The sequence below is a fragment of the Pipistrellus hanaki genome, assembly GCF_964339955.1.
Source record: "Pipistrellus hanaki genome assembly, chromosome: 2".
In the NCBI taxonomy this organism is placed as follows: Eukaryota; Metazoa; Chordata; class Mammalia; order Chiroptera; family Vespertilionidae; genus Pipistrellus; species Pipistrellus hanaki.
This window is the reverse complement of record NC_140504.1, coordinates 68,643,817-68,668,606: the sequence shown is the minus strand read 5'-3', so window position 1 is coordinate 68,668,606 and position 24,790 is coordinate 68,643,817. Positions and strand designations below refer to the sequence as shown.

General features: G+C 35.3%; 1 protein-coding gene and 1 long non-coding RNA gene across 10 annotated transcripts in view; one reads left to right on the top strand and one right to left on the bottom strand.

Moving 5' to 3' along the window:
• LOC311618287 overlaps window positions 1-24,790 on the bottom strand; it is a 1,465,663-nt gene that overhangs the window by 883,358 nt on the left and 557,515 nt on the right. The window lies entirely within an intron of this gene.
• The window catches only part of ALCAM (activated leukocyte cell adhesion molecule), a 194,394-nt gene that overhangs the window by 119,852 nt on the left and 49,752 nt on the right, over window positions 1-24,790 (top strand). For all 4 annotated transcript variants that reach the window (XM_084875704.1, XM_084875702.1, XM_084875705.1 and 1 more), the window contains exon 2: window positions 24,240-24,340. In XM_084875704.1, the coding sequence (XP_084731830.1) occupies window positions 24,240-24,340 (101 nt within the window). The remainder of the gene's footprint in view (window positions 1-24,239; window positions 24,341-24,790) is intronic.

Here is a 24,790-nt window from a genome sequence, read left to right as displayed (position 1 = left end):
TGGGTGGGAGTGGGCCAGATGGAGTCAATAGGGAAAAAATGGAGGACATATGTAATACTTTTAACAATAAAGATGTTTAAAATTCTGCTGGGGGTAAAGAAGTGACTGTGTGAAGTAATTGGCCTATCAAGTTTAAATGCAAATTAATTAAGGAGGATAAACATTAGCAGGATGGCAAGCAGAACCACATTTCCTCATGATCCTCTGGGGAAAGCCCAGGTGCTTTCTCGAGAGAACAGCTTACCCAGAATGACCTGAGTTCAAATATGGCCACCCCTCTCTTCTGCATTCTTCACTTCTCTATGTTCATTTAATTCTGGCAATCCCGAGGGAGAACTACTGTTTTAAATTGAATTTTGTTGATTGCTATGCTGATGAATACTGGTCCTAAAATTAATTTAAAAATTAATATTACAAATTAATATTATATCTACTACCATTTCTTCTTTCAAATTACTTTACAGAACACCCACTTTGTTTTCAGAGCCTATTTGTAAGCTGTCAATGAGCTATGGATTGGCTTCTCTCACAGAGATCCTCATTATACCTTTTGTTTAGGACTTCATATCAGTGACAATCTCTTAATTTATTTCTTTGATGTTATACCTGATTTATCAGCACAGTTTCCACATTAGTTGACAGTTGAATTTCTTCCCTAGAATTTTAAACCCATTGACAAATATGTGAATCATTATGAATATGCCATCAGAACAACAAATCTGCAATTATTCAAGCCAGTTTCTTCTAATCAAGAGGAAAAATTTACTTCATTTTGTTGTTCTTGTTCATGATGCAAAGTTGTTACTACTAAGGAACTAACAATCTGACTTTTCTAAAGTGAGATTTATGGACTACTTTTATTTCATTATGTAAGTTTGTGTGTGTGTGTTTTTTTAATGAGATATTCTAACCTCACAGGTTCTTACTCCATTTTCCTTCTATTCCAGAGTGATTATTTGACAAGCAAGAGCATAAACTAAAAATGTTAATAGGCAACCAGTTTATTTCTACCTTCAGCACCTACAAAGTGTTAAATATCAAGTTACACCCATCGCTCACTTGAACGACAAAACCTTTGGTGTTGTGTTTAGTTGACAGTGAAATATTGAAGGGGAATAGCAGTAAGTTTCCAGCCACACCATTACTTACCAGTAACCAATTAAGGCACTCTTAACCTGCATGTCAGAAAGCTGCAATTGAAATAAATTATTCTAGTTTATATTAGGATGGGAGGAAACTCTTGGCACATAAAAATTGCCATACTTCTTAATATTAATACACAAAGAATGACTAATTTTCTCCTAATTCTGCTTCCTTCCTTCCATTCCCCTCACTTCCTCTCTTCTTTCCTCCCTCCTTCACTCCAAAATCAATCTCTCTCTCTCTCTCTCTTTTTTTTTTTTTTACAGAAATAATGTGTTTGTTTTTTGGTGTTTTTTTTTTCCATTTGCAGTTTGTAGTCAATATTATTTTGAATTAATTTCAGGTGTATAGCACAATAATTAGACAGTAATATACTCTACAAAGTGATCCCCCTGATAGCATCTTTTTTGAAGTGTTTCCTCTCTAACTTTACAATCTCCAGAGAAAGTACTGATAACAACATTTATACTTTACCAGTGGAAAGGCAGAGGTTCTATTAAATGCTTCATTGCATGTTATGGTACCTACACTTGAAAATGCATTATCTTCCACATATCAGTTATGCCAAACTTTCCAAAATTCAATACTTAAAAAATACCAAGATGCTGTGACTTGTATGGCTGGGTTCAGGATCTGAAGGAGGGGCCAACACACAAATGAAAACACTAGATAAACCCTAACTGGTTTGGCTCAATGGACAGAGCATCGGCCTGCAGATTGAAAGGTCCCAGGTTTGATTCCGGTCAAGGGCTTGTACCTTGGTTGCAGGCACATACCCAGTGGGGAGTGCGCAGGAAGCAGTTGATCAATGTTTCTCTCTCATTGATGTTTCTAACTCTCTATCCCTCTCCCTTCCTCTCTGTAAAAAATCAATAAAATATATATTTTTAAAAAAAGAAAACACTAGACAAGAAATATAAATTATTAAGAGTTGGGGGACCAAGTGGTTTCTGTCTCATGAAGAGCACTCTGACTTCTGGTCTGTCTGCTTTTTATTTACTTGAATACACATTTTCCCTTTAGCAATGCATATAGGCATATCAAAGGTAAAGTTTGCTAAACTGTAAGAGGATTATCAGGTTAGGGAATTGCCTTGAGCCACCCCTATCTCAATAGAGGAGGTGCTTAGTGTCAGCAGTGCTAAAGCCCATGGTCCTTTGGCCTTCTGCATTCCTTGGCGCACTCTTGATTGTAGGCAGTAGGTGGCTTCCTGCGCCAAGATGGTGTTGATAAAAATAACAACCAGATTGAGAATCAGAAGGGTCATTTTGTTAAGTCAGTTCTGCCTTTAATACTAAAAATTATCTGGTCCTCAGCCTCCCTAGTTATATGGTGGGAATCCTGCAGAAAATAATCTCCATGGTTGCTTCACACTCTAATGTATAATGTCTATAAGCCACTAGACATTTCCTTATAAAAGTGCAGCGGCAGAAATAGTTCAGAAAGCCAGAGGCTTCTTACCTGCCAACCTCAACCACTCAGGGCCCAGCCCAGAACCCCCGGGAAATAGAAAGGTTCCGAGCAGCCAAAATAAATGCTGATGTCCATAAACTAAACCTTATTCTGAAGGCAACTCCTGGGGGCCCTCACTCCAAGACTGTTTACTCTCTAAATAGAATCTCTTTTTAAGTTTGATTATCTTGTTTTCAAAGGCCTGGCACTTTGGTGGCAAATTGGAAAGGGGCTGCAAGACAGTCACAGTATGAAGCAGGGCATGGGAAAGTGCTCCGTAGGCTCTGAAGTGCTGTGCAAGGTGAGCTGTTAGCAGGAGTGTCAGGAAGAGAGAGAAAGAAGATCAATCACCTCACACAAAACAGCAATTTCAAAATCTTGTTGGGGTGGGACTGTTTAGTATCCTGGCAAATAGGTTTAATCATTTTAGCAGTTACCCAGATCCTCACTGAATTATAGCATAATACACTTATGGAAATAACTGAGTTATCACAGAAAAGTTTATTTATAGCCTGAATAACACTGACTTTAAAAGGTGGTATACTTGGTGACATACTTGGTATGTGCATGTTCAAACACTACAAAATGTTAGCTATTGTCATATTTGAAGTCAGGAGAGTAAGCAACCTGGTACAAATGTTTTCCTCGTAAAATAATTAAAAATCTATGCGACATAGGGGTTACATTTGAATTACCTAGAAAATTATAGCTGGGATAATCTTAAATACATAAAATATTACTCTAATTTTGAAAAGCAGTTAATGTTTATTATCCGTAATGAAAACAATTAAGATAAAATAACATTAATTAACTTTGTTACATGTTTAAACAAAATGATTTTTTTCTTGGTTCAGAATTTTTGCAGCATTATTTCTAAACTCATGAGCTTATTATCATAGTACTATCGGAGAGATATAGAACAGGGTACTTGCCAACACTCAAAACATAGTACAGGCTGAGGAACTATTATGAAAAGTTTCAACAATTATTAAATGATAGTGGTACCCAATCTAGAGGAAACCAAGTTATATGTAAAAATATTAATCACCTGATATAGAGTTAAAATCCCAACCAAAGTTTGTTCATTGTCAAGTTACTAAAATATTCATGGGAACCTCCAATAGTAAATTAAGTTCTGAAATGAGAAATATGACATTCTCTTTTTGTAAGCTTTTTCCAGTCCAGACACAAATGTAATATGGTTTCAAATCCCAGCCAAGCATTAACTGTATGCTTTTCTCATATTGGGGAATGTGAATCCTAGACTATTTAAGCCTTGTTTTATATCATATGATCCATGAATAAACTGAGGCCAGGAAGGCAGAATTACAATGAGTAGAGGTAAAGATGAGACAAGAACTAGACTCCTATGCCAGTGTTCTTTCAACTACAACTTATAGAACTGATATTTTATTAAGATATCATCTGCTGCATAACATCAATGGCAGACTTTTAAAAATATATTTTTTGTTGATTTCAGAGAGGAAGAGAAAAAGAGAGAGAGAGAGAGATAGAAACATCAATGATGGGAGAGAATCATTGATCAGCTGCTTCCTGGACACCCCACACTGGGAGTGAGCCCACAACCTGATGGGGAATTGAGCCGAGACCTCCTAGTTCATAGGTTAATGCTCAACCACTGAGCCACACTGGGTGGGCAATAGTGGAGTTTTAAATAAAGATCTGTGGGACATGACAGTCCTTTATCCTGGGAGTTTGAGGCCATAATTTTGGAAATCATTTCCCAGAGTTGGGGCATTTAAGGAAACCACACAGAAGCAAGTGAATAGTGAATAGGAGCAAGGCCATCAGCCAGGCAGGTGCAGGTTAGTGGGATCGATGGAACACAGATAGCTCAATTACTCCTTTGTACAGCAGGGAAAGAAACACACACACACACACCACCACCACCACCACCACCACCACCACCACCACCACCACCACCAGAGGCTGCTAATTCCCGGCTACCAGCAACATTCGAAAGAGATATTTGAAAGATATATAAGCAATATTTCCCACTCCTTCCCTGTATAGGAGAGGCATAGTGCATCAAATGAAAGCTGAAATGCACTAGTAACTGAAGTTGGCAGGTTGGCAGCACTAGGACTGGCAAATCTCTGTGGTCACACTATCACCTGGGAATTGGAATGTTTAAACAATAATAGCACCATAGCTTTGCCCTTTACATCAGACCTTTGCATGAGGTCCTTAGTCCACTCATCGGTGTTTGCAGAACACTTCGGGAGTCTCAAAAGAATTCAGGAACTGCTCAAAAGAAGAAAGATTACTAGTGACAGAAGAGCACAATTTTATGTCTTTTTCTTTTACATTTCCTGTTTAAACTTTATCAAAATTCTAATTGGTAAGTAAAAAGCCATAAAAAAGCAGTATTTTTTTTTTATGGCTATTAAGTTCTAGCTTTGGGCTTTTCTCTTTCTGTAGTGCATAGGTTTTACCAAAGAGGTCTTGCATGTGTTAAAGCCAAAATGCACATTACATTAACAATCTGAGTTTAGAAATCCAGGCACCTAACGCCAACAGAGTTAATATTTGCTTTGGACTGTTCTGCTTATTTAGTCTCAAGCTTCTCCAAAGAGCTAACACAGAACGGCAGCTTTCTTATTTGCCCAGCGAGCGTGTGATTTCACACACAGTGTATGAGGTGCTTCTGCAGAGATGGAGTGTTAGCTGTTCTCCGTGTGAGCAGTGTACCTAGCTGTGTTGGGAAATGTGAACTTTGTAGTTGCATCATAGAGCAAACTTACTGACGCTCCTGTCAGGTACACTTTGGAAATGTCTCTTCTTCATCATGCTTCCCCTTCTTCATTCCCGTTCCTATTTCACTGTGGTTACCTGACCTAAACAGTTTAACTCCCTAACAGCTCTACCTCCCCCAGTTCCTTCTCCAGCTGGTTATCCTCTAGGCTGCAGCCGAAATCTGACCACTTCACTGCCATCCTTTTATTGCCTCCTCACTCCTTATGGGATAAGGTCCAAATTCTTTCAGCTATTATTTAAGGGCTTTCAAAGTATCACCCGCAGAGTTCCTTCCCCAGCTGGATTTCCTCCGCTGCCTCTCACGTGCCCTCAATGGCAAGCCACACTGGCTGAGCATGCTCATGCATTTGTTCCTAGCCTTTCTTCTGCACAGAGTTTCTTGCATTTTCCTTTTCACTTGAATAAGTTCTCATCTGTGAAGATTACCATGAATATCCTTTTTAGGTAAAGTCTTCTCCAATCTATGTATCAATCTCTCCTCTACTCCTGCAACATTTGGCATATACTGTATTCCTTTTAATTAAAGCCAGGGGGACATAATAGCTAATTCTTTTGAGCTTCAATGAGACATTTTATAAGTTTTTTAATGTTAAAAACTGTATATATTTTTAAATTATTTATACTTGATGCGTTTAAGGTATACAATGTAATGTTTTAAAATATGTATACATTGTGAAATGATTATAACATTTAAGTTAATTTACATAACATATTTACACTGTGTGTGTGTGTTGGGGGGAGATAAGAACCTTGAGATCTACTCTGTTGGCAAATTTCAAGTATATATAGATTAGTATTAATTCTACTCACCACACTATGGATTAGGTCTTCAGAACTTATTCATCCTGTAAGTTAAAGTTGGTACCCTTTGGCCGATTTCTCACCATTTTCTCCTTACATCCCCAAATCCATCATACTCTCTGCTTCTTTATATTTTTTTTTCTTTTTAGATTCAACATATAAGTGATATTTGTATTTGTAAGAAGGTGTTGTCTTTTTGTGTAAAACTTACTTTAATGTCTAGGTTCATCAATAGAGGATTTTTTTTCTTTTTTTTAAGGGTGAATAGCATTCATATGTGTGTATGTGTATCTTTTTCTTTATCCATTCGTCCATTGACAGACAGACAGGTTGTTTGCATATCTTGGCTATTGTGAATAACGCTGCAATTACCATGAGGATGTAAATACCCTTTGATAAAGTGCTTTATTTCCTTGTGATATATTCCTAGAAGTGGTAGAAGTAGGATTACTGAATCATATGGTCATATATATATATATATATATATATATATATATATATATATATATTAGAATCTCTACTGTTTTTCTTTTCTTTTTAAATTTTATTTTGAATTGATTTTGAGAGAGAGAGAGATGAGAGAGAGATGAGAGAGAGAGAGAGAGAGAGAGAGAGAGAGAGAGAGAGAGAGAGAGAGGAGAGAGAGAGAGAGAAGGGAGAGAGAGTGAGAGTGAAACATTGATTGGTCTCCTCTTGCACACACTAGGATTGAGCCCACAACCCGGGCACGTGGTCCAACAGGGTATCGACCCTGAAACTTTTTGGTGCACAAGGATGCCCCACCAAGTGAGCGGTATTAGCCAAGATCCTCTGTACTGTTTTTTGTTTGTTTGTTTTTGTTTTATGGCAGTACCCACTAACAGTTTCCCTTGTCTCTACATCTTTGCCAATACTTGTCTTTTGACTTTTTGGTAATAGTCATTCTCACAAATGTAAGGTGATATCTCATTGTAGTTTTGATTTTTTTTAATGTGTTTTTATTGATTTTAGAGACAGGAGAAAAGAGGTGGAGAGAGAGAGGAAGAGGAACAGCAATTTAAGAGAGAAACATTGATTGGTGGCCTCCCATAAACTCCTCATATGCATATGGCTTTTGATTGATCCCTTCACCTCCTTTCATCCAGTCCCCCCCTTCTCACCTCAGATAGCTGGATGGAACCTGCATCCTGGGCATATGCCCTGACCAGAAATGGAACTCGTGATCCTTTGGTGAACTGGATGATGCTCAACCAACTGAGCCACACCAGCCAGGGCTATGGTTTTGATTTGTATTTCCCTGATGATTAATGATGTTGAGCATCTTTCATAATAGCTAATATTTACTGAGCACTTCTTCCATGAAAAGCACTCTTAAGCAACTTACATATATTTATTTTTTTAATAATAGTCACCTTAGTCCTGTGGGCTTCATACTGCTACTGTCTTTCACTTACTAGTTGGGGAGTGTGAGCACCTTTCAGTTAAGTAACTCTCACCTACCTTAGTAGTAGCAGGGCTCCAGTCTTGCTCATGCATTCTGAGTCCAGAGACTGCACTTTAACTGCTGTGCTGTGCTGCTGGTTGTATTTCATTTGCGTCTTGTAGAGTTTAATCTCAAATAGAGAATGTCTTTATATTTGTATGCCCAGCAGAAACATAGTATCTGACATATTGTAACCAATCAATAGCTTTTTGTCCAATGTCTTTGAATTAATATGAAATATTAATTGAATTAAGGGAAATTTGATTGTCAAAAGTTTATAGAAAATATTCAGAGGAAAAAGTAGAAAATATTTAGCACAGGTCAATAACAAAAAATCTATGATATTAAGATGTACCATGTGGCTCTTGGTGTTTAACATATATCTTTTATTTTTAATATTTTTAAAATTTTATTGAATTTATTTGGGTGATACTAGTTATCAAAATTATACAGGTTTCAGATGCACAATTCTATAACACTTCATCTGTACACAGTATTGTGTGTTCACTGCCCCAAGTCAAGTCTTCTTCTATTACCATATCCCCCCATCCCCTCCTCCATCTCTCTTGACCCCCTCCTCCCTGCACTCACATATATATTTTACAGTTTCTCAATTACATCAATAATACTGGATAAATGTGTAACCCATATTTATATGTAGTCTATTTTCCAAGTACATGCAATTTTTCTTTTTGAATAGATTTCAAAGGATTTTCATATACATCATCATAAATTGTCTTATAATTACAAAGTTTTAGAATGAATACCACACTTCCATAATGACATATTTCTGTCCCATGTGTATCTGTTGTTTTCATTGTCCATATGTTTACTTTGGGTGACTATTAGATAAGGTGTTATGTTGGAAATTTTCTTTGTAGAATAGCTTCCAGATTTTAAAATTAAATGTAAGCATCAATGTATTTCTGAGTAACAAACTCTAAAGTCCTACTAATCACTTAGAATGTATTTAATATATACTTATCGACTGAAAATGTGCCAGTAATCATATTTGTATGTTAAAGCTGCCTACAATTTAAGAAAGGTAAAGAAAAAAGTATTTTCAAATTGATTCCAGAGATGTTCTTTGTCATTTGTATAATATACTCAGAGAGGTAGAATTATGGTTGGAAAGCATCCACTTATTCCATATTTTTGTAGGACTCTTAAGAGGGAGCTAGCTTGAAAATTACAATTGGCTTTTCAGACCGTGACAGTCTAAACATTTCAGTCTTTTCCATTTGGTTTGTTTGGTTATTAATTCATTTCTTCCTGGGAGGACAGTAGCTTTTGGAGTTCTTTCTGTTATAGAACTTTAATGAGATTCCCAAGCAAAAGCCAGGACACATCTGAACCCTTGCTGAAACTCTTAGAGTTCATCTCTGTAACGTGGAACTCTTTAATGGGTATGAACAGTGAACTTTTTTTAACCTTAATGACACATTTGTCTTTAAAATGTTAAAAATAGCAGAGCCAAAGAAGTAATATTATAATATTCAGTTTAGAGGAATTTTTTAGTGTCATTATCACCTTGAGCAGTAACCGTGAACAAATTATCAAAGACACTATCTCTTTTAAATGGAACGATGAACCAAATGTATTGGCTCCTCAATGGGATTGGGAATCTGTGGGAACATAGTCCTAAAACAGAAATTACTGGGCTTCACCTCAGCCCCAGGACACTCTGTTCAGCAGAGGTCTTTGTGTGTCAGCACCTTCCGAGGTGCACCTTGGGACACAGCTGTCTAGGCTGAGATCACCTGTGCTGGAGGGTGCAAAACGTTTCTCTGGATGATTTTTATGTTCTTCTTTGCACCGTAATCAAGGAATATAGATGACATTAGAACATGTTCCATAGACTGAAGAAACGTATGGCATCATTTTTTTTAATTCATAGATTATTTTATGTGTTTTAGGATTATGGGAAAATTTAAAGGAAAATAGAGTTCCCATTTACTTTTTCAACAGTGCCCTCCCAGTTTCCTTTTATTAACATCTTGTTTTAGTATGGGATCATTGTTAGAATTGTTGAGTCACTATTGATACATTATTACTATTACTATTAACAATAGTCTATACTTTATATTATGTTTCCCTCTTTGTATTTCCCTCAATTTATGGGTTTAGACAGGTGTATAATGATTTGTATTCACCACTGTAGTGTCAGAATAAATTCACTGCTATAAAAATGTCCTGTATTCCATGTATTCTTTCCTCCACACACCCCCTTTCTCTGCGTAAGCCCCTGGCAACCACTGATCTTTTCCTTGTCTTCACAGTTTTGCCTTTTCTATAATGGCATGTAGTTGGAACAATACAGTGTCTATCCTTTTCAGATTGGCTTCTTTCTCTTAGCAATATGCATGTAAGGTTCCTTTGTGTCTTTTCATGACTTGATATCTCATTTCCTTTTAGTGTTGAATAATATTCCACTGCAAGGCTGTGCCACAGTTGGTTTATCTATTCACATACTAAAGGGCATCTTGGTTGCTTCCAAAATTTGGCAATTATGAATAAAACTATTATACCATTCATGTGCAGGTTTTTGTGTGAGCTTAAATTTTCATCTCACTTAAAAGATGTAATTGTGAAAAGTGCTTTTGATGGAAAAGAAAGATGTGGATTTTAAAATTAGAAATACTGGATTTGAATCCCAACATATTCTTTCAATAAAAAGTTATTGGCAGTCTATATCTCTACTCCATTAGGTGTAAAGTGCTGCTCTCTCTGTTGAGTGCCCCGTCTACATTAAAGAACTTTATTATACCTTTGGCCCCTTATCTGAAAGATGCCTACATTATCATGTTGTTTTTATATATATATACTTTTCTATGTTCTTTTGAAAATTAGATGAGCTATCATAGAAAGGAGTTAGTATGCCTGGTAATAAATGCTCATTTACTACATAACAGCCTATTGAGAGATAGGTGATCAAATATATTAGTTTACTTTTTGGTAGTTCCTCCAATCTACAGGGTATTTTTTTTTAAATATCTAAGTCTAAATGTGCAAAGCATTATAATATTTTTCAAGCAGTATTCCTAAATTGGCCATCATATAAAATGAAATATGAACATGTAGTCACTCTATATCTATAATAGTGATGAGAATTTGACTTAATTCTTAAGTTAAGAATTAATTAATTAATTTAGAGCCCTGGCTCTACCGCATATTGGCTTAGTGGTGTTGGAATCCTTTGTTAGCTTTGCAGGGTGAACAGTGTCTTCGCAGTAAAATGTAGTATCATAATGTTTGTGCAACATACTATAATAGTTTATATGCTCAAAATACAGGACTTTGTGAGCTCAAATGCAGAAATATTTTATTTATATATATATATATATATATATATATATATATATGTGTGTGTGTGTGTGTGTGTATATATATATATATATATATATATATAAAGTGAACTATAAAGTACCATAAAAAGTCTATTATTGTTACTATCATTGCTCTACTATATCACTTGTTTATAATTTAGCTATCTCTTTACTAAATCAAAGTGTAGTGTGTGTTTTCTCATCTTCATATTGAAATCCTAGTAAACTAATGTCAGAGGAGGGTTAATGTAGTTATGTTCTGCCTAATTTCCTCCATGTGTTAGTCAGGAGCCTCTGAGAACAGTTGCCAAAGTGGATTAAACATGCAAGGACTGTATTAGAGGAAACACTAATGTTATTAAAAAAAAAAAAATGAGGAGGGAGCTGGTGAGCTGAGAGAATCATCAGACTGCAATGTAAACCTGACCCTAAGGAAAAGGAGGTTCGGTAGACATGACCTAAATTGCCATGCAGTTTAAGGAATGTATGCCAGAAAGTTGGGGAGCCCTTGCCTGGCCATAGTCAGACCTCAGAGAAGTCCCTTGTCTCAGCACCTTGCACCCATTCATATCGCTGCTGCACTCAGTCATGAGCTGGGAACAGCTAGTAGCAAGCGTGGCCTTAACACAAACGTGGTGACGGCTGGTAGAGTGTCCCAGTTGGGCTCCTTGGAAAGTTGCATTCCCTGCAGTTGGGGGCTATAAGGTACATTTCATGTCCATCAAAACTCACAAACATTTTTTTTTCCCCTTTGAATAGTAAAGAGGAAGCATTGATGTAGTGATGCTTATATGAGGCTGTGACGATGGGAAGCAGGAGCAGTGAGATATGACATAAGCTTTTGCAAGCTTGGAAAACCAGCCACAGGTACCTTTCTCAGGAGAGGTGTTCCCGCATAGAGTTTAATAACACTTCACATGCTTGGGTTCCTGTGTGATCACAGTCTACAGAAGACCCATTTTCTTGTAAGAACTTATTTCCTTTGTCTATTTTCTTTTTTCCCTACCTGTCCATGATAGCTAGTTTTTCAGAATTTCTTCTGTGATGCGTTAAGCAGTTTTCTAAATTAAAGCATAAATATGGCACATTTTATTTATTTATTCTTTTGAAATAAGTTGTTGACAGTATTACATATGCCCCCATTCCCCCCTCCCCTCCACACTCCCACCTTTCCTATCCCCCTCTACTTGGCCCCTGCTCCACTCCAGGCCTTCCTTGCACCATTGTCTTTGTTATTGGGCTATGCATATACAGTAGGTCCTCAGGTTACCTCGGAGATCCGTTCCTATGGTGTGACTTAATGGGATTTTTGCCGTAAGTTGGAACCCACCTACAGAAGCAACTACATCATTCACATCGAGCACATACACAGCAGTAATGAAGTTAAATAGTAAAAATAATAATAATAATAATAATTAATTAAAAGAAAAATAACAATTCCTGACCTTTACTGTGATAAATAAATAATAAAAAAACATAAAGCTACATATGTACATACGTCAAATGATGGAACTTTTATCAATTTATAAATACTTTGAATGGGAGATGGTGATGTAACCACGAAATGATGACGTATGTCGAGTCCGATGTAACTCGAGGACTGCCTGTATGTACATATTTCTTTGGTTAAATTACAAGTGGCCACTAGTACTATGAAATGGAGCTTTCAGAGTTAAAGTCTTTGGGAGTAAGGGACAGTTTCAAAGCCAGAGATAGCTTCAGGTCAGATTTCACATGCTCTTTAGAACATTCCTCCACTCTAACACCCTTGGAAATGACAAAACTAGCTTTCGATACAGCTTTCTATATTTCTCCTCACTACTCATTGCCATCCTAAATTATCCTGTTCTCTTTCCCACCTTTCCTCCCACTCTTCAATTAAGAATAATAGCTGTCAGGGAAAATGGAATATATAAAAAGTTACTGCTAATATTAATAGATGACACCATTATCTCTCCAAGTTCATGCATTCCATAGTTACTTCATTGAGCTGTCACTGTGGACAAGCTACCATGGGTATTATTTTCCAAGCTTACTTGGTCTTTGAGGTGACAAAAGATCTCCAAAGTCTGGAAGATGATTTCCATTTCATAGAACAGATTATGCTGATTTCCTAGGTGTATATAATTACTTATATTACTTTAAAATTACATCTGCCCTGTGGTTTTCATCTCTTTCAAAAATATTATCTTGGAAAAATGTTTCTATTTCTCCTTTTTCCTCAAAATTAGAAAAGTAGATTTTTTGTTAAGCTGAATTTAGTTCTTAAAGGGAAAATGCAATGGACAGCCATTATTTTCTTCCTAAGACCTTAAATTATATTACAATGCCTCTGGGGAGTTGTCTATTAAAAACATGGAATTTACACAAATCTCAGTCTCGGATACCAGCCAGCAATCTGTGCTGAATATGTGGGAAAACCTATTAAGTAGATGTTTAACCTTTATTACTTACCATGTTTGATTGAAATATATATCCTCGGGAGACATAGGCAATGCTAATTGGGATTCATGTGAAAAAAGGAGCAAAAACCCATTTTAACCTATGTAAATATTTTCTGGCATTAGTGAAATACTTAATATGGAATATTTTAGAAGTGATTCTACTGGAAAAGACCATTAAACCAATCCAGAACCAGAAGTTTACTACTCTGCTCATTCAATAGCCTTAACAATTAATTTCCTATCACTGGTATTTCATTACCTCAATGCTAAATTAAAATTATCTAATGCTGTTGAATATTACTTTAAATGGTAAAGTAATACAATTAGCACAGGTTGTTATTAAGTCAAGTTTTCTGTGAAAATAATGATGACCTTATTAGCTAAAAATCTTTGTTATACATCTTTCCTAAGACATTTTGAGAAGTAGTAAAGCTATTAGAAATTTGTTGCTTGGGGATTTGAGAGTGTTATCAAGGACAACTTTGATTTTCTCAAATCAAGAGGTCTTTTAGTTGTCATGGCATTAAATTACTTGCAGAAAACAAATTTACTAATGTCATAACTATGAACTCTTTCTGAAGACAGACTCTAGTCTCAATTCCAACTTTCCATTACTTCAGATGATACAATTAAGGGTTTTCATGAAGTGTCGTGCTTGCTTTCCTGTTGATAGTGTTTTCAAGAATACAGTACAGTTATTGTTTTTGATATAAATAACTAAACTGTATTCATGATATCAATATGATTTATGTCAAAATGCACATGAAAATGTAAGTATCACATTCAAATACAACTGATATTTTTAAGTAGTTAAGCCTGGACTTTAAAGCTCAAAAAATATGCAGAGCAATGGAGCATAAATGTATTCGTCTTTCCTTTGCATTATTTTAACGCAAGGAGTGTTCAAATATTGTTTTCTTCTACCTACCTCTTTTGATAAGCTAGCTCTCAGTTGAAGTCCTCAGGATCTAAATAGAGTCAATACAAGAACTAATGTAGGAAGGAAAGCAGAGGAAAATGATATTTAAATATATACATGTCTAGAATTTAAACTCTGTGTGAGCATTATATTGACTAATTGTCTGAGTGCAGAACAATTATATGATTCTCCTTATATGAGCATTTTATTATGATCATATAAGGAGAATCATATAAATAAATTAAAACACAGCATTAATTCCTAGATAATTAGGAGAAGTGTGATAATAGACAAAAGTCAATTTTATGAACTTAAATTATCATAAATTATTAATTACATAAATGTTTTTCATTTATAATGAACAAACTATATAGTATAAAGAAAAATATTAGTATGCTTAAGCAATCTCCTGTATAGTCTTCTTCACTGTGAAAACCTACTTTAAAATAAAATATAAAATATTCTCCTTTCCATATACAAACACACAGCATTAAGTGTTTTAAAGGGTTTGTTATTTAAGTTGGTCCCTGCACAGAGACCAGTGTTTGGCATGTTGGCATAGACCCCATAGCCTCGTCACTGAGGAATGATGACATGGTAAACACAGGGTTCAGCTGTGGGACAAGTGTGTGGGAACCCCAGTCTCATCACTAGAACAAAGAATAAGCAGAGAGTTGCCAAAGAAACCTTCAAGTCTGATACTTTCAGTGATGTTTCCAAAAGGCTAAATCTGTGCACTGTTTTTGCAAGTATGTTATATATTATTAAAAGGTTTTTTTAAAGATAAAAGTAGATTTTTAAAAAACAATTTTAAGATACTGACTTCTAATCACCATAGCACTTCTCCCCATCAACTGTTGGATTCCCTAGAATTTTAAAAAGTAGCACACATGGCTTTCTTGAATGCTAAATGCAGAGAAAAGAATACGAGCTCTAGAATATGTTCTTGCGGATTACTTTCAATATAGTGCAGTGGGCTTTATTTTACCCTTTATTATTGAGCTCCTGCAAATGGTGCTGCAAATTTTTTTAAATGAGTAAAATGTAGGCTTTTCCTATGAAGAACTTACAGTATAGTGGAGGAATTATACTGATAAATTCCCCCCCCCTTTTTTTTTTTTTAAGGAATATGAAACTTTTAAATATATATATATATATATGTGTGTGTGTGTGTGTGTGTGTGTGTGTGTGTGTGTGTATAGAAACAGTACCATATATATAATTTAAACTCCATGCAAACAGGTTTATCAGGTTTTATTTATTTATTTATTCCTGCTGAATTCTCCACCATGAACCTGGAACAGTGATTGGCACAGAGTAGGTACTCAGTATTCAATGAATAAGTGAAAATGAATTAAGTATAAAAATGATGAACACAATATATAGAGAACAGAAACAATGTCTTTGGCTTTCAGCCTTTTTAACGGTTAATGTATCACATAGTGTGGATTGCACTTTATCTTATTGTTGCTATATTAATGAACATTAGATTACTCCAGTTATTTAGTATTCAAAATAATGCTGTATTATATTTGTATACAATTGTGCATTTGTGCAAAAACTTTTGTAGGATGGATTCCCAGTGGTAGAATGACTGGATCAAAGGTGTTAGCCTTTTAAATTGGGTGTATACCATTAAATTGTGCTTCCATACTTTCTATTCAACCTTAAATATTATATTTTTTATTCAGTGTTTTCTTTGACAATTTGATGGCAGCTTTAAATTCTTTTTATATAAAAACAAATGTTTTTATACCACAGTTTTGGGGCTCTTTAAATTACTTTAGAGGAATTACAGATGCTCTGGAGTTCATTTATGGACCCAAAGTTAAGGAATTCTAACAAGCACAGTAGAATCTGTACATTTGTTGATTTAAAATGTATGTGGCATCTCTCAAAAAATAAAAATAAGTTATGTATGACTTAAATCAACTCTGTTCCTTTTAAATCATTTCTATAATAAATAGAATTTTTGCTTATAATGTAAAGTAGCACCCAAAAGGAATTCAAATGCTAGTGTTGGAAGTAAAAAGAAATTAAAAAGATCTAATAGTTTATTGCATTTTATTAGGGAAATTTTATGTACATTTATGAGTTTGGGAAAATTGCCAGTCTTAGGACATATTCCTTATGAAAGCCAAAGATTTACTATGTGGAAATTACTATAATAAAAAAATGGAGTTTGCCTTCAAAGAGGAGACCAAATGTCACTTAGTGCCTCTGTGTGATCCCTGCTATGACATTCTGGTGACATAATTCATCTTCCCATCTACAGAAAATAATGACATTTATTCCAAGAACCCTTTACCAGTATCATCAAGCTCGTTGTTGGGATTCTTTTCTCTGCATTCACACAGCACTCAGTTAACCTCTTAAGCAGAGCATACGAATTCCATCATGTTCCTTGAGGAATAGGCCTCAGTATTCGTTTTATGTGTTTTCCCACAAAGAATACTTAGCAATGTGCGTGTAGTGGTGCTCTACAAATAGATGGTGCATGAAAATACAAATACATGATTTTTGAGATGGGCCTTAAGGATATACAGAAATTCAGCCAGAGCCTAAGATACGATGATAAAATAAAGGAGAGATGGGGCAAAGTCTAAAGTACTAATTGGGAAGAATTATGACTTTTCCAGCCTCATTCTATGCTTATAGTATACTGAGCTATGGGGAAATGGTAAATTAAGAAGATAGTTTTCAACACAATGGTGCAACTACTGATACTCTTTTAAAAATTTTATTGTTTTTATAAATCACCTTTGTAAGATATAATATGAATTCTTACATTGACCTATACTTTTAAAATAATTGAATATTTTTAGCATTATAATATACCAAATTTGGAAGGGAGTGAAGAGCACATATCTTAAAATATATTTCTGTATACCAGCAGTATTTTATAATTTAATAAGTTGGTCCTCTTTCCTCTAAATGTTATTCCATAATGTCCTCACCATTGTATATAACAATACAGTGTAATGAACATATATATTACTGATTTTCTTATTTGTAGGGGTTATATAGTCATACCTACTTTATGATATATGATCCTTTGAAAGGCAATGCAGAAAGTAAATGTTAAGCAAATATATCCCTGCTCAGATTCAGCAAAGACACACTTGGCCCCCAACTATTTAAATTTACTGAAAGGAAATTGAAAAAAGAAAAAGAGAGGAGAAACACCCTTTTATCTATTTCTCAAAAATAGCATTAAGTTTCATCAGCTCTCTTCTCCCATCTGCCATCCTTTCCAAATTACATTGGGATTACAGGCCCTTGTCACACACACACACACACACACACACACACACACACACACACACAGTCTTACTTGTTTTATATTACATGACCTTGACAAATATCTTAAACTCTTGTATAATGCAATAAAGTATGGGAAGAAATGTGAAATAACTTTGTGTCATTGAATCATAAAATCACAGGTTTAGAAGATACTTTTAAACTATCTACTTCACTCTCTATTAAAAGAATTATGATATATTATCATATTAAATAAAATGTCATATGTACAGTTTAGAAAGTACATATAGCATGTATAATTTGTATTTGTGGCACATGAGTTAGATTTCTTAGAATGTTTCTTGAAATTTCTGTGAAGAGATTGCATCTCAAATTCCTAGATTCAGGAATCAATGCCCATGTATAGTTTAATATGAGATGTTTTGTGAAGGAAAAAGTTTGAATTTGATAATAGCAAGGTGTTTTATGCACCTTTTCTAGATCCATCCCCTCATTCATATTCAGTCCTACTGAATGCTATTTAGTTTTATTTTGTAACTAAGTTCCTTTTATTGGAAACCACATTTTATAGAATGAGGAAGCCAATTGTCGAAAATCTAAACTAGTGGTTCTCAACTAGACTAGAGTTTGAGGGATTTTCCTCCTACAGGACATTTGTCATGTCTGGAGATTTTCTTTTCATAATTGGAGGAGGGTACTTTTGGCATCTAATGGGCACAGGTAAGGATGCTGCTACCATACACAGGACAGTCCCCCACAGTAAAGATGTACCGGTATTCAACCAAAAGTCAGTGGTGATGAAGTTGAGAAATATTGCTATAAACGGATGTACCAAATATTTGCATGTTTTAGTTAGAGTTGTACATATCTTAATTTATTAATAAAGCATGTTGGGACACTAGCATATTTACCTGTCAAATTCATAAAATAAGTGTGAAAGTAACTTCTTTTTAAAAAATATATTTTATTGATTTTTTAAAGAGAGTAAGGGAGAGAGATAGAGGAATAGAAACGTCGATGAGAGAGAAACATCGACCAGCTGCCTCTTGCACACCACCTACCAGGGATGTGCCTGCAACCAATGTACATGCCCTTGACCAGAATCGAACCCGGGACCTTTTAGTCCACAGACCGAAGCTCTACCACTGAGCCAAACCGGTTTCGGCAGTGTGAAAGTAACTCCTAAGAATAACTTTATTTCTATCTACTTCTCCCCAACAATTCATTTGCACAAATAAATTTACCTAAGATTTCTGTATAACAGAGTTATTTCTTATAAACTTTGAGTCAATTATATTTTATGATCACTTGCCTGAGATTCTGTATGTCAGAATTATTTAGTTGAGAGATTTTTCTTATGCTGTGGTTTTCCCCTGTATTTTCACTGAATTCTTCTATGTAGCCTTTTAGTTCTATTGTTCTCTATCTTTAGTTAATGATTATTCATAACATTTAAATAAGTATGCATGTATTTTCAAATATAGTATGTTTTTATAATTTATTTTATGTCAGGATATTTTTATAGAAACATTAGTATTAATCACTTATAACAATACCTTAATTTATAGAACACATCTATTGTAGTTATTTTTTAACCCATTTTAAAGCCTCTTATATCATATGCATGTACATGTAAATATGACATGTACCACATAGAAGTGCACATGCTTGTACACACACACACACACATTTCTTCTATATTTTACACTAAACCTCTTTGAGGAAGGACATCATAGGCATTCTATATCTGCAATAATGTCCAATAATCTCTAGGCTACAAAACCATGAATAATTTATCCAACTTATATTATAGGGAGAAAATTGTAGGGAAATTCTACGGTAAATTTAATTCAGGCTTGGCAGTTCAAAAATAAACTCTCTTCTATGAAAACAGAATCATTTGTGTTGACAAATACTTTGAGTCTCACTGGCACTTCATCTTCAAGACAGACATCTTTAGAAATCAGGATGCCAATTCACACCAAACCACAGTTGTCTTTGTAGCCACTTCATCCCTAAGGAATTGAAGAAATTAGCTTTCTCCCAGGTTTAAAAGCATTTACTCTTTCTCTCAGGAGAACCTGGAAGTCAGTATTTTCTTACCAGAAGAGGAAGGTCGATGATTATAACAAACTTGAAAATTATTTTTCAAATCATCATAATTGTGGACCCTAATTCCACCCAATTGATTATCATTCATTCTGCCCTAAATTTGTAAACCAGTGCTTCGGTCTGTAACTGTTGGTCTTTTATCTATTGGCCTCATTCTTGTCACATGATATATTTTCCTTATGTTTTTTATGTTCTAAATAGTCCTGCCCTGGCTAATTTTGGACATCAAGTTGTCATTAAAAGAACCAATGCTTGAATGTTTAAATAATTTAAATGATCTCTGCTTTAAATCATCTTTAAATTATTTGGTCATCACAAGTAACAAAATGACATTTCATAGTATCATTTGCAAATCACAGAGCACAAATAATCCTTAATTCTTCTTGAAAGGAAAGTCGGGGAGGATGTTTTCTGTAGTTTCATCCATGAACTCTTAACAAAAATGTTGTATTGTTTCTCTTCAAAAAAGAGAACGCCATGCAAAAACAAATCCCTGTTTTTATATGAATTGAAATTTATGACACCCTTGAGAACATATGGTAGGAATAAGAATTCTCAAAATCCCTTTGTTGTCAACTCCTTCCTGATTTTCGAAAGTTAATGTGATAACCAAAGCGGAAAGGACTCCACAATGTTCAAATGAGAAATCACCTTATTAGAAGCCCATTTTATCCCAGGAACTGCTCTTAGGTATGCAGAGACTAAACATGCATGGTCCCTTCCCTGTTGTAACTGCACTTTCATTACTAACACACTATGGACTTGAAATCTGTAGAGCTTTATCATGTTTAATAAAATTATATATATATATATATATATATATATACACACACATATATATGTGTGTGTGTGTGTGTGTGTGTATGTATATGTATGTATGGCACATTAAGGTTCTCTAGGGAAGAGAAAAGAAAAATGGTCTGTATGAAAGAACGAAGCATTACATTTTTGGAAAAGGAATTTTCTTACTTCCCTTTTCTTACTGTATACCTGGCAAAGGATTCCCCTTGTTGGTACCTAAGCTCTGTAACTTGTTTTCACTTCTTGACTAATCAGAGGAGCATTGTCGGTTGTCAAAAGATGTGCTTTTATAATGATGAGATAATTAGAGGTGGCTGTCCTGTCATAATCGAAGGTATGGATCCAGATAATTTTAGAGTTATTGCATATGCAAACACCTTGCTATATACTGATGAATAAAACAAAACATTAAATCACAAAATGGTTTCTTTGGCTTGGCATACTTGCCCCTGGTTAGTGCATTAACAGATGTTAAAATGCACTATTAAAATTCCATATTTAGAAGCCAAAGAATTATAGAAAGTTATTCTGTGTTGTGAAATAAATCAGTTTATTAACTCCAGTTAGTTTGCAGGTCTGCAACTATATATATCAATCCTCACAATTCTTATTTTTTATTTTAATAAGACTGAAGAAATCATCTCTTCATTTATAGACTTATACTTCTCAATTGATTGAAGTTAAAAGGAATTACAGTTACAACATGGGAAAGACTAAGCAATTTAAAAAATATTGAAGTAATTTTTATATTATAGCATTGAAGATGCAGTAAACAATTTTAGTAAACATCTTATCTCCAATAGCAAGTGAAAACCACATTCTCATGGGATATACCATGTGTTCTTTATTTCAACAATGTTTAAAATGCTGGAAAATAGTTGTTATGTGACATAAATACATAAAATTTGTGTTCTTTTTAATGTTTTGTTCACCGGAGCAAAATTAAAGGGAAATAGCTTCCTTAACTGACAGAATTTTTAAATAGGGATTTTTCTACTATTTTGTTTTTTTTATTTTTACAAAGGTTAATTATTTTTACCCCAATATAAAATTGTGTGTGTGTTGTGATTCATGGGTAATGGTGAAATATGCTATTCACCCTGCCCTGTTTCTTCAGAAAGTCATAAAACTTATTTATGTTTTGCAAATTGCCTTAGCTTTGCACTTTAGCACCACCTGGTGGACAAAATATTTTTTCTCCACCGTTAAATTTAGCCCCTTCACTTTATATCCAATTATGGCATATCTTAATTATAAAAATATTTAATCTTAAAGATTATAGTAAACAATATCAGGTAAAAAAATCTGAGATGTATCCTAAGTACTAATGACTTAGATATTCCTAAGTTAAATACCTAAGTTTTTCTAATACTACATGAATATATATAGATTTGAATAGTCTGTTAAGTACATATATAAAAATTGTGGGGTGTTTTTCTTTTTTACAATTTAATATTTTTATCATTTACATCTTTTTTATATAGGATTAAGTAAGTGTGAGAAGTTTTCAGTACCTTAGTTGAATATTATGGTTTAAGTTAGATTGTTTGCATTTTGAAAATACTTTATGAAGAATTTTTATACAATTAATTCTTATTGTGATAATAATTTATGTACAATTAAAATTCAAACTATTGTTTTAACCATTACTACTACAATATATGCCATTCTCATGCTTATTTTCCCACTTATAATTAAAATGTATTGCAGCCCTATGTGTATTAGTTCTTAGTTTTTAATACTTTAAAATTTTTTTCCAGAAGATAAATATGATAATATTTCAAGTAAAAAACAATTATATTTTAAGTTAGTTTTGATAATTTAATACATGTTTGTCTTTGTCTAGTTCCACACTTCTTTGAAATATAGTGAATGGTTTTCCTATGAAATACAGAGAGCCTGGTTGTTTGTGGCTCAGAGGTTGAGTGTCAGCCTATGAACCAGATAGTCACAATTAGATCCCTCTTTAGGGCACATGCCCTGGTTGTGGGCTCAAGTGGTCCTATGGGAAGTGTGCAGGAAGCTGTCTATCAATGATTCTCATCATTGATGTTTCTCTCTCTCTCTCTCTCCCTCTCTGAAATCAATTAAAATATATTTTTAAAAATACAGATTTCACTGTGTTCATTGGGAATACACTGTATGCCCCGATAAAATTGGAGGAGGGAGGCTGTAAATTTGAATTCTGTGACAGTCAAGGCTTAGTAACTAAATAAGATCTGATGATATTCAGATAGTACTAGTATATATGTTCTAGCTTCACACTTTTAATATGTCATTTAAGATAAAATGATAATAACCTTCATTAAGATATGCATCTTAAAATGAAGTTATTTACAGCAGTCTCTCCTGACCCATAATCCAAGACTTCACTTCTTATGTTTCAGTTACCAAGAACAGCCAAGGTCAGAAAATACTAAAGGGAAAATTCCAGAAATAAACAATTCATAAGTTTAAATGAGCACCATCCAAAGTAGTTTGATGAAATCTATGCCATCCTGCCCTGCTCTATTTTATTGTTACCCAGGGTCCCAGTGCACAAATTTGTGCACCTTGAAAGAAACTGTGGGCCATGAGGCTGCGGTGGGCCCAAGGGTGGGTTAAGGCCATACTCCACACCCCTGCCCGGCCCCTCCCGCTGTGGTACCCAGCCCTCTGTCTACCAGCAGCCCTGCTCCTGCCACAGTCACTCCCAAATGCTGATGGCACCTGCCCCATTTGCACTCACTGATGGAGTGGAGAGAGTGGGCCTGGCGCTGTCAGTGGGTGCTAGCAGCTGCTGCTGCCCCATCGTCCCTCAGGAGCAGGGAGAGACAAAGAAGCCCTCAGGGGCGATGAGGGCTGGCAGCCTTTACTAGTACCCGCTGTCAATGCCAAGTGATCAGAACCAGCACAGGGGACCCACAGGAGGTGCAAATGGGGCCGTCGCCAGCAGCAGGTGCAAGAAGCGGCTGCTGGCCCCAATCTCCCCTCAGGAGCAGGGGGAAGTGGAGTAGCCCTAAGGGGCAGTTGGGGCCAGCAACTGCCATTCACACCCATTGATGGTGCCGAAAGATCAGGGCTGGCACTAGGTGCTGGCAGCGGGTGCAAGCGTGGCCAGTGCTGGCAGCAGGTGTGAGTGTCTGGTGGGACCACAGTGCACAGGAGCAAAGAATTTTCAGTAACCACCAGAGGCTCACCCCAATGACAGCAACCAGTGCCCCACCTTGGTGTGGTGCCCCTGCTCACCTGCTCCACCATCCTGCCGAGGCCGATGTCCACCATGTTCCATGTGCACCCCCTGGTGATCAGCGCACATCATAGCGACTGATTGTTCTGGTTTTCAGTTGTTCAATTGTCCTACCATTCAGTCTATTTGCATATTAGGGTTTTATATATATAGATTATTGCTGTTAACCTCTCATTGTGCCTAATTTAGAAATTAAACTTTATTATACGTATGTACAGGGTGGGGCAAAAATAGGTTTATGGTTGTTTGTATGGAATAACATACAATAATTAATAAATAATGATACAAGAATGGAATCTGTTTTTTACGTACTCACAACTGTAAACCTACTTTTGCCACATGCTCTATATGTAGGAAAAATGCATAGTCTATTTAGGGCTTGGTACTATTTGTGGTTTCAGGCATCTATTGAATGTCTTGGAATGTATCCCCTGTGGATAAGGGGAACAACTGTACTTTGTTACTTCAAGAAAATACTTAAAATCTCTGTCTTTCCCCTTTTTTTCCTAAGGCCTTGGATTGTATACTGTAAGCTCAACATATGGAGATACCGTTATCATGCCTTGCCGACTCGATGTACCTCAGAATCTCATGTTTGGCAAATGGAAATATGTAAGTGGGACCTCCCTTGGATTTGGTTAATTTGGCCTCTAGTTTTTGAAATAAAATTCCATCTGTGAGTGAATGTGAATTTCAAGTGAACATATTGGAAATATTCAGCTGTAGCACAAATGTAAGAAGGAAGAATTCATGTGTTGAATATATGAAAAGAATTCCTAAGTTTTACATAGCAAATGCTATTTTAAAATAAAGCCAATAAACACCTAATTCTTAGGTTATATTGATCTGAAAGAAATCGAACCTTAAGTGTTAGGGTGGGAGGAAAGGCAGAGTTCCAGAGAGAAGCACGTGGTGCACAGGACAAGTCTCGTGGGAGACGGCAGCCACACGCTCATGCTCTGCTTAGTGTGCCTATTGCCGTGGCCAGCGCACCCAAGTATTCATTGGAAATTAATCATCAATACAAACACTCATTTCTGGTGATTTAGTCTCAGAGCTGTG